Genomic DNA, 25,695 nt, shown 5'->3' with positions numbered 1-25,695 from the left:
GCAGCTGTTTCAGCTTCAGGGCAGTGCTGCTAGAGCTACACCCATGGAAGGATTTCAGAGAAAGAGAGCGGCATTTGAATTTCAAAGCCCTGCTGCCATCATATATCCCGCAGTGTGCCTCCTGTGGCCCAGTAATCTGTTTGCAATACTTTAATTTTCTGTTGGAAAGCACAACTGGGAGATGCTTAATTCTTCCAGTTTTGTTTTTCCATAATAGTGTCAGACAAGGAAGGGGGAATGCTGAACCATTTGTCCATATCTCAGTCAAAGGGTGAGGCTTAAATACCAATAGGGAAAAGGGAAAAAGAAAGAAAACTGTGTATCTTAAGCACCTATAAAAAAATTGCAGTAGTGTATATTTTGTTCCAGATTAATCAGAGTAAAAAGATATTTCTGAAGGAAGATTTTAGGTTTCTTTGAAGTATTTGAATTAATTTTCTTCAACAATAATGCTTAAAAGAAAAACTCCAGCATGTCTGAAAAGAAAACTTCTTCAGGCTCGCTGGAGTGGTAAGGGCCTAACCTGCTGGTGTTTACTCACAGGAGTAATTTAACCCAGATGCACAGTCCCATTGAGGTCAATTAGAATTACTTTGGCAAGTAACAATTGAAAGTTCAGGCCATGACTCTGTCTTGCCTTGTGCTTCAATTAACACTCAAGATCTGTATTATTTATACCACTGCCTAAACTATTGTGTTGTACTGCTTAGATATTCAGTGTGGTTTTACAAAGGGAAACCATGCATAAAGTATCTCAACTTTTAAGAACCTAACAACCCAGATTAGTTGAGAAGGGGAAGCACTTTTCATAATTGGGCCTCAGAATGGCATTGCAAATACTGCACAAAAGACAAATTTGTTGGTTCAGTGGTTCATAGTTCATGATGAGCTATTAAATATTAAATACACAGATTTATACAAAGTAGTGCACTGAAAGGCAGTATTTAACTTCTTTCAGAATGTTCTTCACTTGTTTATATCACATTTCACATTGAATCTTAGGTTTTAGTTAGTCTCCATTAGTAATCACAATGAATTTAAGGAGAAACATTAGCCCTTAGATTTCCTTCTGGAAAAGCCTTATAATCCCTGGCTCAGAGATTTGTCATCCATGATGTTCTCTGTGAGTACACACAGAAGTACACCATAGACATGGAAGGGTGGGGGAAACTTTGCTGGACTCTGATGCCCCAAGGAGTTCAGTCCCTGCTTCTGCTTGTCATTTTGTTGGAACTGTGCATCTGGCCTAGGAATTTAAGGCTGAAATTATAGTAATAGGACTACAACAAATATTCGGTATAAAAATCTGTTGCAGAAGAGTCAGAGATCACTTAGACATATCTGATATAGTAGCTAGTTTATTGAGTTCTAAGCAGGAAATTTAGGTACATATAATATTTAGTAAGTACTGATGGATTGGCAGTCAGTGCTGTACTATTTATTACATTTAAAGTCAGTATTAGATACAAAGATGATCACATAAGCTGTAAGTGTCTTAAATGCTACATGCATGCAAAAAAAAATGTCACTTACTAATCCATCAGTGTCTGGTGTAAGTCAAGTGATCTCTCAGCCTTGAGGAATCCCTGCTTAAGGGGAGATCACAGTTGTGCAGTCAGCTGCTATGGAGGAAGAGCTCAATAGGCCCTGATGGCTGCAGATATTTTATAGCATGAAGTGGGTGATTTGTAGTCAGATTTTCTGCTGTATTCATGCAGTTTTGTCCAGTTATCAGCCCAGTCTCCAGCCAAATAATTCTTTTTTTTGGGGGGGTAGGGGGTTGATGCTGAGTCCTCACTGATAGCCTCATACAATAGGATTAACCTTGATAAGGTCTGCTTGCTGTGTATCTGCCTGGACCACAGTTCAGTTATTTCTAATGGAAGTGCATCCATTACAAAATCTAAACTAAATAATTATCTCAGCTTTTCTGAAAAACTCATATTCTGCTGTTGATGCCCATGATAGCTCAGCTTTACTAAAGAAATAAGTGACTGAGTACTATAACACTTAAACAACAGACTTTATATTGCTACATTTGTTTTCCAGCAATCATGTAGTCGCTGTGAATACATGCATAGTAGCACTCATTACTTTTGATTAATAACTTTGACTTGCTAAAGAAGGTGCAGGCATCTAAAGACAGTAGTGAATATTTCTGCTGTTTCCTAATTAGAAATTATTATTCATTATATTTTTCTGTGAAATTTTACTGATCTAAGTAAGATTAGCTCTTACATACCAAAGACGTATGTGTTCTCTTTAATACAGGGAAGAGCAGTCATTTTGTCCCTTTCTTTTTCAGCTTGTTTTCAGCCAGGAGGAATTGTCTGAGGATAACATCAGCTTTTCCACTATAGAATTGAAATAGTTAGTACTCACCCTACAAACTATGATTATAATCTCTAACTTTATTCTGGAAAAAAATGTACGCTACCTTAGGTTACATCATACTTCTTGGGCATCAAAACCCACCTTAGTTCAGTGCTTCTGGGACCTGGAGTCTGTTAGCAGTGCTGAGAACTTACGTGAGATGGATCTCATACTCTTTTGTGTTTCAAAGTGTGGTAACAATATAAGGAACTGTGATTTCAGGAATGATGACTTTTACGTTAGCTTTTTTAAACAATAGCAAATTGCAGAATCACAATCAAAGGTATATACTTCGTTCCCAGTGAATTATTTATAACTTCTCTGTAGAGGAATATGCTGTACGTGGCTACAAAGTCAGGAAGCTGTCTTATTATACAAAGGGATGGAAAAAGTGGGTGAAAACAGGTGATCAGGTCTTTGTCCAAAAGGGCATAAACACATTCATGAGCTAAGATTTAATGTTACTGGGAGGAAATATTGGCTGTTACAGGTCATATGCTCAGCTGTCTGTTACAGCAGTGGAACTCCTAGAACAAATCCTCATAATTCATTATCCCAATTGTACAAACCATTTTTAAGTATTAAGTAATTCTCTGCCATTTTGCCTATCATCAGCAAATTAGATTTGTCAAAGATGTCAAAAGCATTTTCTCCTTTTTGTGTACCTATCCTGTAATGTGATTAGAGTCCTTGTACAAGGAAACACTTGAGCCGCGTTGCCATATCCAGAGGTCCTATCCAGCCTCAGCAGTTTTTGTGTGTGTGTGTGCAGCAGTGCATGCTTAAGATCATTAAAGCAGCTGGCTGATACCACATCTAACTTTTAGGGCCTGGCCCTGCAAAATACAGTGCAGTACATGGACGAAGATGTATTCTGTTCTGCTGCTGCAGACATTCAGGTTCTGTTGGTGCTGCATGGGAGGATAAGGCATATCAGAAGGCAGACTGCTGAATAGGTGCCAGTCTCAACAGGGAGCTTCCTAAAAACAGTGCCCTTCAGCATTGCAAGTGCCCAGACCAGTCAAAGGAAGCACTCACTACCCTGACACTTTCCTTAGTTTTTTTTTCCTCTTGGGACCCACAGCTTAAAGCTCTTCTGAGAGAACAGGTGCCTACCTCTTTTCTTCAAATAAGTGAAGAGGGATATCTTTCTTCCCATAAATACAGCAGTAGGAAGGGAAGATGGCTACCCTTCCTTTTATATGATAATTTAATGGTTAGATTGTTCTTTTAAGATCCGCTTCCTTCTTCAGTCATAGAGGACTGAACTAATGGCTTCCATCTCTCTGCAGGGGCTATACCATCAGTAAGGTATTATGTATGGGAGTATGTGTGTGTGTGTGCGTCTGTGCACCCATTAAAGATCTGTGGGCAGAAGGCATGAGTGAAAGGGAGCCCAGAGCTTGGGGCAGGCAGTAGCTGTGATTGGAATGCCCGTGGGCAGATCTCCTACCTCCTGGGAAGGTGGTTTTGTGTATTTTTGCATTTAATGGTGATTTGTATGCAGAAACAGACCACTTCTCGCAGCTGACTGGCCTGCCTGCTGGGCTACTCACCTCCTCTGTCTATTTTCAGCCCATGAATCTTTTAATGAAAATGGTATTTACATAGAATGGGAAGCAGTGTGAAGCATGGAACACAACAGAAAGTAAAGCAAAAGAGGAGAAAAATAAGTGCCAGCAATCCAGAAGTCCATAGCATTTAAAATTGCAGTATAGCATAGCTATACAAATAGCATAGCATTTAAAATTCCAGTAGTACTGTACCTTTCCAAAATTGTTGAATTTGTAATGTTGATCTGAACTCAGAGTGATGGAAAATAAGAGTTAAAAATGGAGTTGGAAACTGCTCTTTGAGGCATCTGTTTGGAAATCGATGTAATTACTTTACATGCAAAATGTCCTTAGGTTCACCCAAGGTGAAATACCCATAAGCAGTAGCACAGATCTGTGGTCCACTTCCTCTGGTTTCTTCACTCTTAGAGAATTCAGTAATAGATACCTCAGTAGATTTGGAAAGTACAGGAGAAATTTCTCCATTTTCTTTACAGATGAGTACTGAGGTATTGTCTGAATCAAAAGGTTTTGTCACTTTACAGAACATTTCTATGAAACAGAAGAAATGAGAAATAATTTTACAAAAATATATTCCACAAATATACCTATTTTCTCAAGCTCCAGCAAAACATAAGGGTGTCAGTTTTGATGATGCAACTAAACTGTGATGCATGCCTTTATGCATATATGCATTTAATTTTCATATTGGTATACAAATTTTAAATTAATTTTCAATATTACTATAGTAATCTGAGTTTATGTAATATTTTCTTAAAATATTGAGTTATAGCTTGTGCATTTTTATGTAATGTGGTGTTGCAAACTGTTTTCTCCATTTTACCTCTCTATCCAATTGTATCATAACTGACAGCTATTATTCTTCCGTAATATCTTGGAATTTTATTTTTGGTTATATTCTTGGTTCTTCTGATATGCAAGAGCTGTTTGACAGCTCAGGTTACTACAGAACATTTGAGGAATCAGCGCTGTATAATTATTATATAAGGGAGAGAGTGCCACCTACTGAGCTACGATCGCTGCTCTTGTGAAGTCTGTTTCTTGATTTTGTGTGAAAGAATTGCTTATGCTTTACTCCAAGATAGTTTTCAACTAAGTTTCTTTTTATATTTGGAGAATAATATGTGGTATTAAAATCGATTTGAAAAGCTGAAACTTTTAAGTCACAGAGGACTGTGTCATTTTAACAGCATTTTCTTCTGACATTCAGAAGTATTGCTTTTTTTTCTAGATGCTGTCTGTATTTACCTGAATCTTGTCATAAGGGTATTTTCCTCTGTATTACATGCAGAATATGATCTCAAACTCACTTCTTTGAAAAAGAAACAAAGAAAACCCCCCAGAAATGGGAACTCTACCATCCTGTATTAAGTATTTGTAGAATCAGAAGAACTTCTTGATCATATTCAAATTCACACCTTAACCAGTCAACAGTCACCTAGGAAAATAGAAGAAAGGACATATTAGTCTTCCAAATTATTTCTTCTTTTCAGCAGTATGTAGCATACCATCCAACAGCAGCTTAGGAAAAACAATTTATTTTCTTTATACCAACAGTTGCCCCAGAAGATCCCAGCAGAAAGGTGGATGGTGATACCATAATTTTCTCACATGTGCAAGAGAGATCAAGTGCTGTCTATCAGTGCAATGCTTCTAATGAATATGGATACTTGCTAGCAAATGCATTTGTGAATGTTCTGGGTAAGAAACAGATTTTCTAGTTTTCAATTTTCATGAGTATTCAGGTGTTTCCTGTTGCTACGTGGACTGCATGCCCAAGCCTTGCTCAAGGTCTTCAGTGGGAATGGATGTATTTCATGAGCCCTTTAAAAAGCAAGGGTATACCTTGTTTTTTGTAGGATATTCCTGAATTTCACTATTCCTAAGTTAAAAGGATAGTAGTGAAAGCCACAAAAAACTTGGCAGAAACTTTATATCTTTTTGTTTGTTTATGTAAGGGCATGTAGTGATAGGACAGTGGGGGATGGATTTCAGCTGACAGAGGGGAGATTTAGATCAGATATTAAGAAGTTCTTCACTATGAGGGTGGTAAGACCCTGGAACAGACTGCTCAGAGAAGCTGTGGATGCCCCATCCCTGGCAGTGTTCAAGGCCAGGTTGGACGGGGCTTGGAGCAACCTCATCTTAGTGGAAGGTATCCCTTCCCAGGGCAGGAGAGCTGGAACTAGGTGATCATAACAGACCATAAGAAGCATAACAAATAAAGCAGGAATTAGTATTCTGTAAGTTAGTATGTTTCAGCACAGTGTCATTCACTGTGAATGGTTTGGGTCCGTTAAACAGTTGATCTCTAAATTGCTGTTGCAAGGAGACATGATTACTCATTTTATTTCAAGGCCTCCCAAGAGCATGTTTCTAGTTAGAAGATATCATGGCCTGTCTAATTCTTCTCACTGAATTTAACAAAGCTAGTAGAAAATCCTAAGCAGAATGGACTCTATAGACTCTCCTGCAGGAACTGGCAGATGTTTTGATTGAGAGTCATTATCTTTTAAATTAAAGAAAATGTAGGTGTTTCACAAAAAAAAAAAAAAAAAAATTAGCTTTTTTCTTCCTGCAGGTTTGTTAAAAATTATGTAGTTCAGTCTGTTCCCAGGGGGTTCTTTTCTTAAAGTGTTTTGATTTAAATTTTCAATTGAAATCGTTGTCTTTGATGCCCATCCCTATTACTTGTAAACAGGGAAGAAGCATTTGTTTTTCCAGGATAATTGTCCTACATTAACATTTCCTCAGGCTACTGGCAGTAGAGTGTATTTGGACCTAGACTGAGATCAGAAGTCACCACAGGGAAGGGTGATAACATATAATTCTTTAGGCCATTCTAGATGTCTTAATATTTTGTCCTTGCATATTTGTACCTGTATCTTTGTCTTTGTATCTTTGTCTTTTCAGCTGAACCACCAAGGATTCTAACTCCTGCTAATAAACTGTATCAAGTCATTGCAGATAGTCCTGCATTGCTAGACTGTGCTTATTTTGGTTCTCCTAAGCCTGAAATTGAATGGTGAGCTACAGTTATTGTGCTTAAGTTATATAAAAAGAGACAATTATATTTGTGGAAACAAACATTTAAAACTTTAAAACTAAATTTACTCTATTTACAATCTTAAAACTGTGTTTTTAAATATATACTGATTATAATCACAGAATCACAGAATCCACAGAATCACAGAATCACAGAATCACAGAATAATATGCTGATACTTAACATAATATTACATATACTTAACATGATAGTTAAGATATCCCTAAAGAGTAAAGTAAAATTTATTATTTGATTCTGTCTAAATTTTATTATGTGATTCTATCTATATATTCCAACATGTCAGTCCCAAGTTCGGATTTTCTAATAGTAAAATACAACATAATTTAATTCTAATGTTGGTTAATGATACCAATTTTTATATAAAGGTTTAAGGGAGTGAAAGGTAGCATCTTGCGTGGAAGTGAATACATTTTCCATGATAATGGAACCTTGGAAATTCCAGTGGCTCAAAAGGATAGTACTGGTGCTTACACATGCGTAGCGAGGAATAAATTAGGAAAGATACAAAATGAAGTGCAATTGGAAATTAAAGGTAAGAAATGAGTCATTCTTTCATCACAGATTAGTATAGAATTTCAGACTTTCTCAATATCTAATAGTCATTTTAAATTTCAGATCCCACAGTGATAATTAAACAGCCAGAATACAAAGTAATTCAGAGATATGGCCAAGTTTCATTTGAGTGTATAATAAAGCATGATTCTACCTTATTACCAACTGTTATATGGTTGAAGGACAATGATGAGCTGCCAGATGATGAAAGGTATGGACAAAATAATTTTCCTTTAATTTTTTAGTTTCTTTTGTCTGCTTCTTTTCCTGATCTTTCAAAGGAACATAGTGACCTACTGACATTTTCCAAAGAAGACAGTTAAAATCATCACTATCCTGTATTGGCTGACTAAAGGACTTACCTATCACGGTGAAAATGTTAAGATAGAATTAAAAGCGAATGAGATGTAAAAGATTTTATTTGTGTACATTGACTATGTATATCAATAGTGAGGCGAAGATAATTGGTATAAGAAGCCGAACAGATAACGGAAAAAAATTTTGCTCTAGATCTCAGATAATTTAAAGTTGTTTGAGTATGTTTGGAAATAAAAGTACATTAAGATAGGTACTGTGGGAAGATAGTCAAAAGCAATGTAGAAAAAGCTGAGGTAGTCCCATAGCTTATATTGCCATCTAGACATTTGCTGAATGCACAAGTATATGGGATTTGGTAATGTCATATGCAAATTTCTTATAACAGTACCAGTAATGAAAAATCAGTGGCTGAATCTGTTGTATTTACAGGTTTCTAGTTGGTAAAGACAACTTGACCATTATGAATGTAACTGATAAAGATGATGGAACATACACTTGCATAGTTAATACTACTCTGGACAGTGTTTCAGCAAGTGCTGTGCTTACTGTTGTTGGTAAGAATACTCTCAAACCTTATGATAGCAGGACTGTGTTTAATTATTGTTAAGTATGAAAACAGCATTAGATTTAAAATGAAAAGCACAAATATCATTTTGGTTTCTAGGATAGGACAAAGGAAGCATCACCTATTTGTAAATGTGTTTCAGTGTAAAGTTTGCCTTTGAATCAGCTACTTTCAAAAGAGTCGAGTACCTACAGGACGTATTTAGTTCCATGCTGTATAGATTTTTATTTGGATCACATCTGAGTTAACTCAGTAGATTACATATTGCAGAGAATTTGAACATAAACTTTTAAGTCAGGAATCTCTTTTGCAGCTAAATTATGCTTCAGAAAGGCTGAGCATGCTTGGTTGTACGATTTTTCAAGGATTTTCTTTTTAAAGTAGTTCTCTCTGTTAAGTTTCTATGATTGCAGATTGTTGCAAAATGCATTCTTTGCCCCTTCTCCCTATCTGTGAGAAAGTTTTAAATAAATGTTTTGAATGGTTCTTATCTGAGTTCAAGCTGAGATTGAGAGTCAAGTATGCTTCTGTTTTAAAATTGTGCTGTATGCCTGTACAGGAATGGCATACTACTGTATCTCATTTGCCAAATGTCTAGAACTTACTTAATAGTTTTTACAAGATTGCTTACTTTATTTTTTTAATCTATCCTTATTTAAAAAATGGATAAAACATTCAAGGATACTTTTATATTTTTTCAGTGAAAAATTATCAACATATTTAAAATCAGATATTTACTCTAAATGTATTAACTTTTCTTTGTCTCTATTAATTATGGTCTTTAACAACCTACAGAATTCTGTTCCTTTGGCTACTAACTTATTAAATACTTTATATTAATATTCTTTTCAGCTGCTCCCCCAACTCCAGCTATCATTTACGGTAAACTAATACAAAGTTTTCTTTCTACGTCATCTGTTGGATATATTTCTCATTTGCCTATTGCAAAGTGCAGCATCGTTTTGTCCACTTTTTCCTATGTTCTTGTGTGTGTGTGGTTTCATCCCATTTTACCAACTGCTTCATTACTGGAGTACTGGACTTAGGAATTTTGAAGTGCAGGCTGCTTTGTATTTTAGGGAATAAATGATTTTGAGAGATAAATTATTTTTAACTAAGGTTGATTACAGTGTGTTAATGGTTTTCTCAGTAGAGTACGCTGTAATGCAGCTTAGTTATATAATGAATGAAAGATCTAAAAGATAAATCCAACTGTTCATTAAAATCTAATTCACTATCATAGAACTTGTACCAACTAAATTATGGTGTGTTTTTACTTTGTTGCCACTTTTGATGGCAGCTTTGTAGGTCTGTTGTGCTTTATTTCATAATTTGTCTTCATTTTACTTCACTCATAAAATGGATAGGACCATATTGACCAGTTTGGTTTACAATTGATGAAATTGCCAATAGGGAATTTTAAATTAAAGCCGAAATCACCCCAAAAAATGTGTCAGATGCAGTCTTAAATTTGAAAGTATAAAGCCTTTGAGTTGGGTTTTTTTGGGTTTTGTGGTTTGGGTTTTTTTTCTGAGTTTGGGTTTTAAATTGCAATATAATTTGCCTAAAACACTTTTGAGCGCTTAAAGCACTTTTATGTAAACCTTTTCATATTCAGTGAAAACGCTTATGTATTCTTAAATAAACCTCCTCATTAGTCGTGATTTTTTGGCAACAAAACATGCAATTAATTATTTTCAGCAATTTGGGATAGGCAATTACATCTTTATATCCTTTAAAGATGTATATTAAGACCTTGAATAGTATTTCAGGATTTATCAAAAGTACAGCAAAAAATAAATGCCTAACTTGCAATTAGTTTCTGTTTGAACTATACTTGTTTTGAATTCACATGTAAAATATTTGTAGTGACTCTAGCGAAGCTTCTTTGATGTGAATACTTCCTTATTTTCAGATTTTTATTAAAATACTTCTAGCTGCAATAGAAAACCACACAATCATTTAAAGATAAACATGCATTTCATAATTCTTTGCATCTCATTACATTTTTATATAACAGTTCAATCAGATGTAGACAAAATCAAATATAGATTCTTGTTAATGTATAGAAGTTTCCAGGTACATCAGTTCTCCATTTTATCTCTGTTTTGTAACTATTGCATGCTAATGGTCATCAAGTTCTGCTTATGTGAGTAGATCTGCACTGCTGTATTTGTGTAATTCTTTTTATTAGAATGTAAGGGGTTATTTTCAAAGATGAAACTGCACATCTATTCTGCTGTGATTATTTACTTTGTCTTCATTTGATTTACAGCTCGGCCAAATCCACCCTTTGACTTGGAATTGACAGGTCAGCTAGAAAGAAGCGTTGAACTCTCGTGGATACCAGGAGATGAAAATAACAGTCCTATTACAAGTATGTTTGCTTGTATCTATCGCACTATGTTAACAGAATTATGTTAACTGTTCTCAGATTCCAAAGGGTGAGTTCTGAGATAAATTTTGTGTGCGGCATGGAAGAATGGTAAATTCATTCACTACAGTTGCCACTTATTTGCATAATGAAAATTCACTGAGTGTCCTTTAGTGTACAGCCAAGCAGAAAAGACTTACTGCCCTAAAGAGCTGGGCTTTTCATCCAAAACCTGTGCTGGTTAACACAGAAGTTGATACTGATATGACCTCTGTCTGACAAGGTCCTTCTTATGAATATGTATAGAATAGACTTGGTCATTAGTTGTCTGCTTCTGAAGGAGAGACCTATTAATATCTTGCATTAATTCTTTTCTAGTTCAAATGAATTTGAAATAACATCAGTAGCTGTATCTTTAGGAATTATCCATCCTTATGGATACAGAAGCTTATTCTTCACGAAAATATAAAGCAGGTTTTCTGGTGTTTTGGTTTTTGTGGGGCTTTTGGGGTGGTTTTTGGTTTTTTTTTTTTTGGTTGGTTGGGTTTTTTTTGTTTTGTGTTTTTGTTTGGGTTATTATTATTATTATTATATATTAGTCCAGACAGCTGAAGGAATCAAGCATGTCCATAAGACAGAGAAAATAGACATCTACAAAATTTTGAGACAGATAATTGATCTTAAATACTGTTATTCCTCCCAGTAAAACATGATGAAAAATACTCTTATACTGAGCTGAGAGGGTGGAGGGGGAACTAAGGAGGAAGGAAGAAGGATGTTGCTGTTTGTTTGTTTTCCAAAAAATAGTAGGATCAGAAAGATTTGTTGGGGCAACCTTTTAGCTTTGAGCAACTTAATGTAATAGTTTAGTTTTTTATGCGGTGTATTTTTAGCTAATAACTGCCACAGATTACCAAGGCTGGTGTTCATACTGTATGTGGAATAAATAAGTTAGGTTGACTTACTGAGTGTTGCTCTCCAGGGTGTAATTCTGGTCGTTATCAACACTGAACACAAACTTTGTGTTCCAGGCATCTGGAAAATAAGTTTTGTAGGAACAAAATTCCACAAATTTAAGAACACATCGGAGATTTTTATTGCATTTTAAGGAAACACCAACAGATTGTACTGAAGTTATACACTTTCATACTTGTCTAGTGTATATCAACTAGTAAGATACTTAAAAAAATATAATATATGTAAGTTTAATGTAAATATTTGAATTGTATTAAAGATGTCTTATTCATATACTTGTGTATTAGTATTTTCGTTTTTTTTCCAGACCAGAAGACACAAGTCTCTCCTTTCTGTAGGAATGAGATAACGCTGTTTAAAAAGAGATGATGCTAAGTGGTGTTGTCTCATGTCATTTTTTCTGAAAGTGAGATATTGCTTGCACTCTATATTAGAAATTGAACTCTTCTGACTAAATAATGCTGATTTTTAATTATGATACAACTTATATTGTAAAATAAGGTATTTGCTTCATAAGTAAGCTTATTACTGCTGTTGCTGCTGCTGTCACTTCTAAGTGCAGATCAAGACTCAAGGATAGCATTTCATTATGAGTGATCCCTTTACACAACTAATATAACTGACATGCTAAATCTCTCTGACAGCTCATAGATTTTTTTTTCCTTTAAGTCTCCTGTATATTGTTCTATTAGAGTTGCAAGCAGAATGCTAGTTACTAGGGAAGCAAATACCAGTAGTGAAAACTTCTGGGGTGCTTTATTTTATTTTTTAGCATGTAGTGTCATGAGGAGAAGAGGCTTTGAGCTGACAGAGGGGAGATTTAGATTGGACATTAGGAAGAAATTCTTCTCTATAAGGGTGGTGAGACACTGGAATAGGTTGCCCAGAAAAGTTGTGGGTGCCCCATCCCTGGCAGTGTTCAAGGCCAGGTTGAATGGGGTTTTGATCAACCTGGTCTAGTGGAAGGTGTCCCTGCCCATGGCAGGGGATTAGGATTAGATGAATTTTAAGGTCCCTATGTAATAGTCTAAACTTTTCACTGAGATTTTGTTTCAGAGAACATAACATGCCAAGAGCTTTATCTCTGAACAAGCACCACCACTGTATCTCAGGAGTAATTTGGGGCCAGTTCTTTCTTACTACTCAAGAAATCTGCAAGCATCAAGTCCAGAAGGCTATTATTAGTACTAGTTATCTATTTTGCTTTTTGAACAGCTTGGCTCCTCATGTGTTATTTCTAAAGTGGTACTGTAATTATTCTTCTACAAGCAATTTCTAGATGTCCCTCAGAATTTCTTTAGTAGCACAAACAGGATTTATTCTAAGTTATATTCTGGCGTTTTGTCCCCACCTATAAATGAGATAGGGGAAAATTTTTGTTACACGAAACACAAACATTTGATGCTCATGTATCTAAACTTAAGTTTCTGTGGAATGTATTCAGACTACACATTCTTCTCCCATTTATTGACTATATCCTAACAATTCCTCTAAATTGTTTCAAAATTTGTATTTTGACCCAGAAGCTTCTTTGCCTTGTTCATAGCTGAAAAAATAAATGTCCTTTTGTCTTTGATAATAAGCATGATTTTCTTTTTTGACATCTACAAACCTAGTTATCCCTGAGATTATATACTCTGTAGGGTTTTAACAGTAATCATTGTAATATTCACACAGAGAACTCTCCAAGAAATTTAACTTCTGAACATATATTCCACGACTTAATTAGAACATACTGAAAAGTGCTCTCGGAAACCTTCCTCAAGTATTGGTTCTTGACTTTAAGTACTTCTTCACTAAGCCAGTCTCATTGTGGAAATTGGAATACTCAGAGAGTTTTAATACTGTATAGGTAGTACTTGTCAGCCTGATACAATAAGACCAATACATCTATCATCCAAATATTACTTTTGCATCAGAATTCCAATCTTGTCCAACTTTCTTGCTGTGATAGTTCAAGGGTTCCTGTTACATTAAAATTCAGTACCTGAGAGAGAGAACCCTTGTAATAATATGCTACATGACAGGTATCTGCATTAGTGAGAATACCAAATAATAAAAGTAAGGATGTTTCTACTCTATACTCACCATATGTTCCGCATATATATTATATGTCTATAATATATAATATTGTGTATTATATATTATTTATTACATATATATGTTATATACTTTATATTTTGTATTACATATGCATTATATATTATGCATTATTAAGTATACATTGTACATTATATACTGTGTATTATATAGTATATATTATGTATATTATATATTATATGTCATATACTGTATATATTATATTTTATAATTTATATGTTATATATTGATTACCTAGTAGTTTTCAGATGGTAGTAGATGAGGTAGTAGTTTTGAGATGCACATTATAGATCTGTGTTCTGGTTTATGTACTTAAATTTCAGACAGGCTGAGGAAGTTGGGGCTGTTCAGCCTGGAGAAGAGAAGGCTGCGTGGAAACCTCATAGCAGCCTTCCAGTACCTGAAGGGGGCCTATAGGGATGCTGGGGAGGGACTCTTCATTAGGGACTATAGTGACAGGACAAGGGGTAATGGGTTAAAACTTAAACAGGGGAAGTTTAGATTGGATATAAGGAGGAAGTTCTTTACTGTAAGGGTGGTGAGACACTGGAATTGGTTGCGCAGGGAGGTTGTGAGTGCTCCATCCCTGGCGGTGTTCAAGGCCAGGTTGGATGAAGCCTTGTGTGGGATGGTTTAGTGTGAGGTGTCCCTGCCCATGGCAGGGGGGTTGGAAATAGATGATCTTGAGGTCCTTTCCAACCCTAACTATTCTATGATTCTATGATTCAATTTCCATTGTTTTTAAAAGCAGAGATTGGATCACTCCCGTCTGATTAGCTTGTTCAGAAATGCCTATATTGATTTAGGAAGGTGTTGCAAGTTTTGACATAAAGTTGGATTCAATTTCTGTTTACAGACTTTGTAATTGAATATGAAGATGGACTGCATGAACCAGGGGTATGGCATTACCAGACGGAAGTTCCTGGAACTCAGACAACAGTACAGTTGAAGTTGTCTCCGTATGTCAACTACTCATTCCGCGTGATAGCTGTCAATGAGATTGGCAGAAGTCAGCCGAGTGAACCATCTGAGCAGTACCTGACAAAATCTGCAAGTAAATAACTTTTCCCACTTACCAGTGATTGATTTCTTCTATGAATGGCATTGAATTTGCTTAGAATGCAAACAACAGTCATTCTTGTTCACGTGCAAATGTTTTATTTTTAGACCCTGATGAAAATCCTTCTAATGTACAAGGGATAGGCTCAGAACCTGATAATTTGGTAATAACATGGGAGGTAAGTTTGGGTTTTTGGGGTTTCATTTGCTTTCAGGTCTGTGACTAGCTTTTTTCTTTTTTGAGAAATAATAATAATCTAACTGTAAACATACTATGAGAATAACCAATGCATTGCTTGCTTAAAACATTCTTGAAAAGGAGTAAAATCCAGACATTTCCCCATCTTTATTTTGAGGGATAAGCTACATGGAATTTAAAAAAAAACAAACTAATAAATTAAGGTGCTGTATTTTCCTTGAGTGATTTTTCAAGGTAAGCCATTAATTTGGTAATACAGGATGATTTGCTGCCAGTTTAGGAAAACTGAAATATACAAATTGAGGTTTATCTCAAGTAGAGTTTTATTTTTAGACGAATTCTAATGTGAATCCTGATTCTGCCATCAACTTTTGTGATAAACTAAGCTATTGCACATTGTTCCATTCAAAATTTCTGCGGAAAAGTTTTCTCTATAATGCTCTTACCATCATGATGGGAGCTCAAGGGGAGCCAGGTAAAACCAGTTTCCCATCCCAGGCAAGGAAACATTGTCTAGGCAACAGTTTGCAGAGAGATGGTGTAAGTCTCTTTTTCCTTCTTCCCCTTTTTAAGAAATACTTGTATACAGAAATCCCAATCTTTGGTTGCATGAAAATTAGCCAGGATCACAATTGAATGTGATTTTTACAAATGGATCAAAAACAACTAAACTGGCATCCTGTAAAAGCTAAATTGCATAGCTTGGAAATGTCAGCAGTGTTTCTCCATCACAGAACACAGTGGTAAATTTTCAGTAAAATTCTAAAGAAGAATCAGTATGTTTCCTTTGTGGCTTTGGATTTTTCAGATGCTTCTGAATATTTTCAAAAGTATTTCTTTCCATTTCAGTCTTTAAAAGGTTTTCAGTCTAATGGACCAGGGCTTCAGTACAAAGTCAGTTGGCGACAGAAAGATGTTGATGATGAATGGACATCTGTTATAGTTGCAAACGTATCTAAATATATCGTGTCTGGTACACCAACTTTTGTTCCCTATGAAATAAAAGTACAAGCTTTAAATGACCTGGGATATGCACCAGAGCCGTCAGAGGTGATTGGACATTCCGGGGAAGACTGTAAGTTTTGTAATTTGACTCAGTTGTACTGATTAAAAGCAACTAAATGTGTAACCTAAATGGGTATTTAAAATACTAAGATACTGAAAAAGGGGGATAGTAGTTGGTTTTGTTTTTCTTAAAATGAAGTAATTTGGAGATAATAAAGCTTCATAATACTCTATAGTATTAATCCTGAGGTCGGCTTTTTTAACGCAGGAACATTTTAACTTACTCCTTGAGTGCAATGCAAAGACTCATTCTGAAAAAGTATGTTCATGTGGTTTCTCATTCTAACTAGGTACTTGTTGCCTCCTTTCCACACAGTGCCAATGGTTGCTCCAGGCAATGTGCAGGTTCATGTTATTAACAGCACATTAGCAAAGGTGCATTGGGACCCAGTTCCACTAAAAACTGTCCGAGGACACCTTCAAGGGTACAAAGTGAGTAGAGTCAAAAGCATTGTTTTTTACTTATTACAATAGATCACTCTTCCTATATATGTGATTGTATCCAGATTGAAATTACTGATGTGTAAGAGGACTCTTGCTTTCAGTGAGCTCACAGGTTTTGCTGAAAAGAGCAACAACATTGATACAATTTATTTAAATTTCAACAATGTTCCAGCCTTGTAGTAGTAGCCTCCTCTGACATTGTCCTTGAACCATAAATAAAACAAGCTCAAGACCACAGGACTGAAAACAGACCTGACCACTGTGTAGTTTTGCTGTTATGGCTAGGAGAAATGTGACAGTGATATACCATTGAATAAGTCGCAGATGCAGCAAAAGTTTCTTAAACAACTTTTGCAGATACACATAAATCAAGCTAAAATAGGTTAAAAACATGACAATCCCTAAGACCTGGTGGATAGGTATTCTTATAAAGCTTTATACACACTGAAAACTTTTTATGGATGCAGAGTATGCTTGGAATGTCTTAGCTATTGGTGTAGCTTACAAAGGACATGACTAGCTCTTTTTAAACACATCAGAAAAATCCTACTAGCAAATTCAGGCTTTCCTATTTAATGAAATTATCTCAGTGAGATATACTGTTTTATAAGGCATTTCAAACCTAAGAAGAACTTTTAAAAATAATCCTTTTCATTGTTACTGCTGCCATTTTTTCTCTGTTACTCTTATGAATTCAGTGGTTATTCAATATAGTACATGAAAAATGTGATGCGGTCCCTTTCACTGTCATTTTCCTCTTCCAAATCACTGCTTATCAAACCCATCTTATTAAAGCTCTGTTTCAGTTTCAGCCTGCCTAGTGAAAAGTGATGACCCATCTATAATAACATGCTCTGAGACATGTTACTGGCTAAACAGTTCTTAAAACATCGTGAACTATACCTTATGAGTTTCAGTAGTAATGGTACCAACACTTCAAGCTTTCATTACCTTGTGAATGGCTTTATACACTAGTTGGTGGGATGGGAGCTACAGGATGACAGCTGGTGGTGTTGAAAAACATTAGCTCAAGCCGTGTAAAACATGGTAGCATTTAACAGTGATTAGAGTGATATGGTATGTTGTTAGCAATTGGAACCTGGTGTTAGTGTAACATTGCTTTAGAAGCTGTCTAGTTGGGCTCTGTAAATCTTAACAGTTCCCTTTCTTGAATTCGTATGTGAAATTCCAGCTTCCTCAATTAAAGAGATGTTTTGCAGTTGGCCTAAAAGGAATCATTGCATTGCTTTATCAGTTTTAGTGTGTGATCGTACATGCATAAAAATTATTCTGTGAAAAATGAACAGTGGTGTATTTGAAGGTGACAATCCTAGAAGTAATACGAGTCTTTGTAGGAGCAACTGTTAATATCTTCTGAGATATCATGTTAAAGAGACTGTGTAATAAAGAGAGTCCAGTCAAGTTAATTACCTCTGAGGCTCATCCATAGCTTCTTAGACACTCAATCAGCAAAATGGCCAGCCGAAGCAGTTTTGTGGCATGATCTAATTGTTACATGAATGAAGGAATAGCCTTCCTGTCCTTAGATGGTCATCTTTCCATGAATGTAACCTTGGAGACCTTTCAGGACTTGTGTCCTTTTCCAGCCCAGACAAATATTTTGGTTTCTCTCGCATTTAAAAATGTCTACTTGGCTTTCACTTCATAGGGAATAGCACGGTCAGGTGTGTGACGTAACAAGGTGGCAAAGTGCAAGTCTGCTTTGGAAGCTGTGTAGACATTTTGCTCAAAGAACGGATGATTTGAATGAGTCCTACCTCTCAGATGGACTTGCTAACATGAGAACCATCATGTAGTAATGCAATTCCAACCCATAACTTGTGTGAAACTGGCTTTGAGCATTAGCAGAACTGGCAGGTGATAGTTGTGTAGACATGCCTGTTTCTGGACAAAGCCTGTTTTGGGAGCAGGAAAGCTGCATGCTGTGTCTCACCTGAGTTTATTAAAATTGCAATTAATCCTACCTATAATTGATGGATAATCATTAAAAAGCTTAAAGTTTGTAAAATCAGGACACTTTAAATACTCACTGTAGATTTTCTTTTGTTTTTAGGTTTACTACTGGAAAGTGCAGAGTCTATCCAGAAGGAGTAGGCGACATGTAGAAAAAAAGATCTTGACTTTCAGAGGAAACAAGACTTTTGGAATGTTGCCAGGGCTGGAGCCATATAGTACTTACAAGCTGAATGTTAGAGTTGCTAATGGTAAAGGAGAAGGACCAGCAAGTCCAGACAAAGTATTTAGGACTCCTGAAGGAGGTATGAAATGAGAAATCTGGAGAATAAACTTAATATTCAGAAATAGAACAATAAGGGTATAATTGCTGATTTTTCATTTTGGACATCATAAAATAATAATCTGGCTCAACACAATAATATTTTAAGAATTAATAATTCATCATCTGTTTTAAGTTAATCTAGTCTGTATTTACTGTACATTCTTCTTAAAAGTTCCCAGCTCACCCTCCTTTTTGAAGATTACTAACCCAACACTGGACTCTCTGACACTGGAGTGGGGTTCACCAACCCATCCAAATGGTGTTTTGACATCATATGTACTGAAGTTTCAGCCAAGTAAGTTGATTATAAATATATGTTTAACTTAGACAATAGGTGTACCAAATAGCAATCAGTTTATTAAGAAAAAATATGTTAATATATTATATGTACAAAAGTTATGATTGCAACATAGATGTCAAGTTTGGAAAAGATTAATGTATGTTGACAGTATAGATGACTGGAAAACTTCACTTGCTTAAGTACAAAGTTAGCTCTTTTCCGTTACTTTTATTTCTTCAAGTCATGCTTCAAAGAAAAATGGAAGTCCTAAATACAATTGACTGCCAAGTTAGAAGCAAGATACCACACTTACAAATCTCGTATTTGAACTGCAGAGAAAGTATCATTGGAAGTAGATCAAAATACGTGACAATTACGTTGTTGTGTGCTTCTGCAGTTTTCATGGTACTTTACTCTTAAAATGAAAATTCATAGATGTGCTATTTACTCATATCAGAGGTATAAATCACTTCCTTAGGATCCCCATGCCGCTGCTTATTTGCCCAGAAATACGTCAGCAGTGATACTGGACATTTAAGAGGTTTGTGTGCATGGAACGGGTTAAGTTTGTTTTCTTCCACTTACGAACTTCCACTGCATTATATACAAGACACTTGAGTATTTTTTATTCCTAAGCATACTTGATTTATTATGAAGCAGCTAGTGTAGAGTTTCAGATTTTTTTAATGATCGGTGTTTCAAATGTGTGTAAGTTCAGATGATTTGATGTGGACTCAGTTGCTTTGAATTCAGATATTTACAAGAATGGAAGTTGTACTTTTAGAACTTACAGGTGTTTCCTATCTCCCTGTTGAATTTTGGATCCTTGAGTAAATCCTTTTTACACAAAGGTGACTTTCTTTTGAAACTGTAGATTATCATTCATGTAACCTGAAATGGACAGTGCAGCAGACAAACAAAGCAAATAAATACAAACAGTATCAACAAAAAATCCTGTTTTAGCACAATGACAGCGTAGTCAATTTTCCTAACTAACTCTTTTTTTTCTAATCTTGTAACAGTCAACAACACACATGAATTGGGTCCCCTGGTAGAGATAAGAATTCCGGCCAACGAGAGCAGCTTGATATTAAAAAATTTGAATTACAGCACACGGTACAAGTTTTACTTTAATGCGCAAACTTCAGTTGGATCAGGAAATCAGATAACTGAGGAAGCAGTAACAATTATGGATGAAGGTAAGATGGGTATGTATAGAGGAAACCCGTAGAATTTAAAAACCACTGCAATTTTTATTAAAACTATTTCTACTACTTCTTTCCATTAAGGAAATAGCCCCTATTTTTTTTTTTTTCTAGTGCTTTCTTAACTAATAAAAGATTAACAGTTTTTAAGAAAAGGTGTGTTTTCTACAGTAGTAGAAGTCCAAAAAAAAGGTGTAAAGCCCCTCCTTTTAATATAAACTTGCAAGTTCTAGGTCTTCAGCTTTTCTAGGCTTCAAAGATGCGTGTAAGTTTACATCTGAAGTGATTTTCCATTGTTTATGTATTCTCCTTGATCTCTTCTGGTCACAGAGAACAATACTGAAATAGAATCATAGAATCCTTTAGTTTGGAAAAGATCTTTAGATCATTGATTCCAGCTGTCAATGAAATGATGCAGCTTCATGGCTAGTGGCAATAATTTCTCTTTTGAAGTATGCAACAACTTCTATGAGGTCTCAACTTTTTTTTTTTTTTTTTCCGAGCTGGCAAAAACTCTATAAACCCCTTAAACTTACAAAACCCTGCATAAATAAATTTGTCATCTATGGCCCCAAGTAACTGGTGACCTTCTATAATATTTTAAAACTTTTAGGTATATTCTTCAGTCCTGTTATTGATTTTCACATTTACTGTAATTCTAGATCTCTGATTTTGGCAGTTATTTTGTTAAAGAGGTTCAGCAAAGGGAAAATTTTGGGGGAAAGTATTTTATGATTTTGCACATCTTAATATTAGGAGTCTATTTTGAGACCATCTTTTCACAAATTTTTATGCTTAGTAAAATTATAGTTTATTGGCATTTGCATAGATGAGTTGGTATGCAATGCAGTTTCTCTAATACTGTATTAAGGTTGCATATGAACTACATTCATTTTAAATTTATCAAGCATGAGCTGTGAAATTTTGTAAATGCATGTATATTATTTTTTGTCTTGTAATAGTCTGTCAGTGTTCAGCATAAGTGGGTCATTTCTAATTTATTTGAATTAATACATTTTATCTAGTCTGCATGCTTTTCTGTTTTATAATGAAATTATATATGTATGTTCCTGTTGGTGTTGTATCTAATTATATAGTGTTCCTGTTCTTGTTTTCCTCCATTAAAGCTGGTATTCTTCATCCTGCTGTAGGTGCAGGCAAAGGTAAAATGAAACTGCATGATTTGTTAATGTGTGGATTTTGCAGTGTTGCAAATGGGGGAATTGCAGTGGTAAGGACAGAAAATCTTGGACTACACATTGCTATACAAAATGTTAATTAGTCCTGGAAGAAAACATTTGTGGGTTTTGGTGGGGTTTTGGTGATTTCTTTTTTTTTCTTTTTTTAAAAGGAATACAGAATGTTTATTAATACCTTTCATCTTACTATTTTGCCATATAGTTCCACAGGAATTCATTAGCTTTGCTTCAGCAAAGTCTAATTATTTCTGAATATTTAACAGCTGTATGTCAGTGTCGCAGATATTCAGGATCCAGGTGCACTTGCACTGATTAGCTGGAGTAGAAAATATAGCTCTTCTGCAAAGGAGATTTTTTTACTGCCTGTGCCATGTGCAATTTTTTTTTTGTTTGTTTTAAAAAAAGTGCACACTTCTTCTCACTGCTGATTAATGCCACCCATTTGATCACCTTTATTTTATTTGCAAGTCAACTGTGCACAAGAGACAGATGACTGACAATACCCTCTGTATACGTCTCAGTTTGACTATCAACTTGAATACACAGGCAAATGGCTTCCGGCTGTCTTAGGTTCACAGATCTTGTGAATGAGTACTTGAGGATATTTCAGTTAGTGGGACCTATTGTCAACTTTATTCTTGAATTCAGTAGTACTTAGTTTTTTATGATGCAGTTCTTCTGAATTTTGATATCTTCGCTGTCAAAAGAAAAGGTCATCCTGAGGACTGTTAGATAGTTATAAGTCAGAAAGGTGTCTCTATATGTATGTGTCATTTTATCACAGAAGTGTCATTAACACCAATGAACATCTGTGCTTCAGATTCTCAGACCATAACCATCCCAAATCAAAATCTATGCATGAAGTACCCAGTATTTTTTACCAGCTTGGAGGAAGCAGGATAAAGTCTTTTACATATATTTTATTTCCACTTGATGCTCAGGTATTTAGAATTATAATAGCCATAAAAAGGAACTTAATTTTCTCAGTCTTGTGTGATTCAGACTATAATATACATATGCATGTGTGCGTTTGCCCACATATAAAGTATATATTTGTACATATAAGTGTATTCTAATATGTGATGCATTTCTGGTTAGTGTATGGAGTTGTGGATTTATTTTAATGACAGCTCCTTACTGTTTTTCAGTCTAGTTGTAGCTGAGAAGTCAGCACAGATTTGAACACTTCAAGCTGGCTTGTAGTCTTGGACATTAACAGCACAAATATAAATTAAGTTCTAATTATTTATAGCTGGCTATAAAAACTCATGAAAGGAAAAATGGATTCTCTGTGCGAAACTGAGGTCTAATTATAGTTGTATCACAGTCTGAGGCTAGCAGAAAGCATCTTATTTGTAAGATCAGCTGGAGCAGCTCATATTTCAGAGCTGTCATCTCAGATTCTCTGAAAATAAGCAGATGTCTTCATTTGGTTCCATGCTGTTTATGGGTTCAAAGTTTTCACATATTCCTGTAGCATCTAACTCTTACTATTGCAAAGAAAACTTTGGAACTGCAAACAGGATGGAACTAAAGCCATAGCATCTGTTAGGACATCTGAGTTGCTGCAGGTCTGAGATGAGTGTTCATACTGGACACTTACATTGACACATTAACTGCTTTGCTACTGATCAGGGACCATGAGGAAGGATAGGATTATCATATTACCACGTACTAAGTGATTTTGTCTCATGAGTGGGTGGATTTGGAAGATAGAAATACTCAGCCCACTCAAGGAGCTGTACCAAGCAGTGAATTTTTATTCCTCCATTAAGAGCAGGAGGGCCTTTATGTAGATACAATTCCTACTAATACAAAGCCAAACCAAGGAGATAGTGAAATTTGGATAACCCCAACCTTTTGTGACCAAAAACATACCTTTGTTGTTGTTGTTGTTGTTTTGAAGGGCAGAACTTACCAGAAAATTTTATTTATCCTTTCTCTTTCAATTTGAGCACATTCATCTTGGAAGTTGAAGACAATAGGTCCCAGATTCAGCCAGCCTAAATTGTACTGGAATATCGGTATTAGGAGTTTTCTACTGACTAGGTGCCCCTGAAGACCTGCAGCTTGGCCAGTCAGAAACACTAAACACAAGGTCCTGGAGGAATTGAAATCATTCAAACCAGGGCAAGCTGTGCCACTTGGGATAGATTTCACTTCTCAGACTAAAATGTTGCATTAAAATGCAGAGGGAAGTACTGCTTCAGTGAATCTAAGGTTCTTAGAATGTACCAATATTTTTATTGTAGTTCTGAAATACATTGCCTGTCTCTTGGCACCATTTGTCCTTTGCCATCTTTGGAGACAAGCGTGGGCCCTTCATAGTCTTTTATTACTTTAAAAACAATGAGAGTAACCACAGTCCGCTTACTGCTGCACCTCGTATTTTAATACTTGTCCCAGCTGAGTTCGATTATAATGACTGTACTGGTGTTAACATACCTATTATATTCTAGACCAATAAGTAGAGAAGCAAGTTTTGTGCATTTTTTCCATGAGGTTAAATAAAAATTTTAGTTGAAAACATGAAATACGAGGTCAAAGCTAGGGGATTTAGATAAAGGAATCATTTTTTTGCCAGTAGCTCGAATGGAAGGGGGGGGAACAGTATAATATGGGCACCATCCTAATAAAAAAGTTCTTTAGACAAACAGTGCCATTGTATCAGACAGCACAAGTACAATGTATCTTGGCAAATCACAAGAATTGAGGGTTTTGTCTTCTCTAAAGGAAGCTTAAGAGAGGAGATCCATGTCATTCTCTCACAAGCCCACAAGTAAATCATGAGACACATTATTTTACCAGATGGCCAAGATGTCATGCTATAGTTGATACTCCCATTTGACTTGCACTATCATTTTTCCTTTCTAGTACTGTGGTGTTATAAGTGATTTAAATGTTATCAAATTATGGCACTACACAGAAAAAATAAGTGTTTTTCTTCTTAGCAACCTGTATTCTGAATGTGTCTGAAAACTGCATATGTGAAACATGGTGTATTATACCCAGTACTAGATGAGCAGTGTGCACTGGTGTATGTATCAACATCTAATGACAAGCATGAGGTGGCAGAGGTGTGAAAAAAAATGGGAAATAATAACCCAATTACATACAAAATAATTACATTAGCAGCTGACATGTGACTGAGGTCATCGCTGGAGTCAAGCCTTTTCCACCCTTTTCTATTAGAATTTTGAAATAACTGGTCTATAGAGGAAGGAAGAGAATACAGATTTGACCAGTAGTAGAAATGAGAGTTTCTGATTAAAATAAATAGTCACGTGGGCTCATTACTGTGTTTGTTGTAAGATAAAGTGTAGGGAGTCATGGCATGATGTGTGAGTCTCATTTCACAAGCCTTCTTGTTTCTTCTTTATGATTTAGTCAACATTTTTATTTGAAAGCAAGGTCTTGTAGTCTGCATATATGCAGGCAATGAACTGCAATTAAAACAAGGTTGTAAGATGACATCTTTAACTGAAGCTAATGCTTCCTGTCAATGCAGTACTCAGTCTGGTCTGCCACATTCATGTGAACGTCACATCACAAGTATTATTGACAGAAATACTTGTTTTGCAAAGGAGAAAAACAAGTAGTCTAGCCTCTGGGTTTGAAAGTGTTCTTTTTCTTCTGACTGAATCTCCATTATGTAGCTCTTCACTGTAGCTAGAAATCATTCTCAACTGAGTTCATAACTTTGATCTCTTTGTAGAAGAGAGGGTAATCTCAGTTTTCTTTGTTTCGTACAAAGTACTGTTCTTTAAATCATTTTCCCTGCCCACCATCTGTTTTCCCTCCCTCTTTGCATCACTTCACATAATGTCTCCATATTTTTCGCTAACAAGTTCAAGCTGCTTTTTCTTTTCAAGTCGTTTGGAATATTTTTGTACTAGTCCTTCAGCCATTCTCTCTCTGTGGACTTCTTCATGATAAATCTATGTGATTGTTTCAGTACAATCTGCTAAGCAGAGCCACTGTTCTGTCGCCTTTTAAGTCTACTGGGAACAATGATGATGCTTTGCATACCAGACTAGAGAAAATTAT

At 35.6% G+C, this 25,695-nt stretch overlaps 1 protein-coding gene across 4 annotated transcripts in view; it reads left to right on the top strand.

The window, feature by feature from the left end:
• NRCAM (neuronal cell adhesion molecule) overlaps positions 1 to 25,695 on the top strand; it is a 158,555-nt gene that overhangs the window by 104,493 nt on the left and 28,367 nt on the right. For 3 of the 4 annotated variants that reach the window (XM_065693259.1, XM_065693352.1, XM_065693184.1), the window contains 13 exons: positions 5,505 to 5,648; positions 6,861 to 6,972; positions 7,380 to 7,546; positions 7,630 to 7,777; positions 8,314 to 8,438; positions 10,725 to 10,826; positions 14,755 to 14,952; positions 15,066 to 15,136; positions 16,006 to 16,231; positions 16,538 to 16,653; positions 18,740 to 18,944; positions 19,137 to 19,259; positions 20,267 to 20,443. In XM_065693259.1, the coding sequence (XP_065549331.1) occupies positions 5,505 to 5,648; positions 6,861 to 6,972; positions 7,380 to 7,546; positions 7,630 to 7,777; positions 8,314 to 8,438; positions 10,725 to 10,826; positions 14,755 to 14,952; positions 15,066 to 15,136; positions 16,006 to 16,231; positions 16,538 to 16,653; positions 18,740 to 18,944; positions 19,137 to 19,259; positions 20,267 to 20,443 (1,914 nt within the window). Of the gene's footprint in view, positions 1 to 5,504; positions 5,649 to 6,860; positions 6,973 to 7,379; positions 7,547 to 7,629; positions 7,778 to 8,313; positions 8,439 to 9,301; positions 9,332 to 10,724; positions 10,827 to 14,754; positions 14,953 to 15,065; positions 15,137 to 16,005; positions 16,232 to 16,537; positions 16,654 to 18,739; positions 18,945 to 19,136; positions 19,260 to 20,266; positions 20,444 to 21,576; positions 21,613 to 25,695 lie in introns of all 4 variants that reach the window. The other variant, XM_065693094.1, reaches the window with a different exon arrangement.

The sequence above is a fragment of the Lathamus discolor genome, chromosome 1 (assembly GCF_037157495.1).
Source record: "Lathamus discolor isolate bLatDis1 chromosome 1, bLatDis1.hap1, whole genome shotgun sequence".
NCBI lineage: Eukaryota > Metazoa > Chordata > Aves > Psittaciformes > Psittacidae > Lathamus > Lathamus discolor.
The sequence above is the reverse complement of the archived record's forward strand: the minus strand, read 5'-3'. Positions and strand labels throughout refer to the sequence as shown.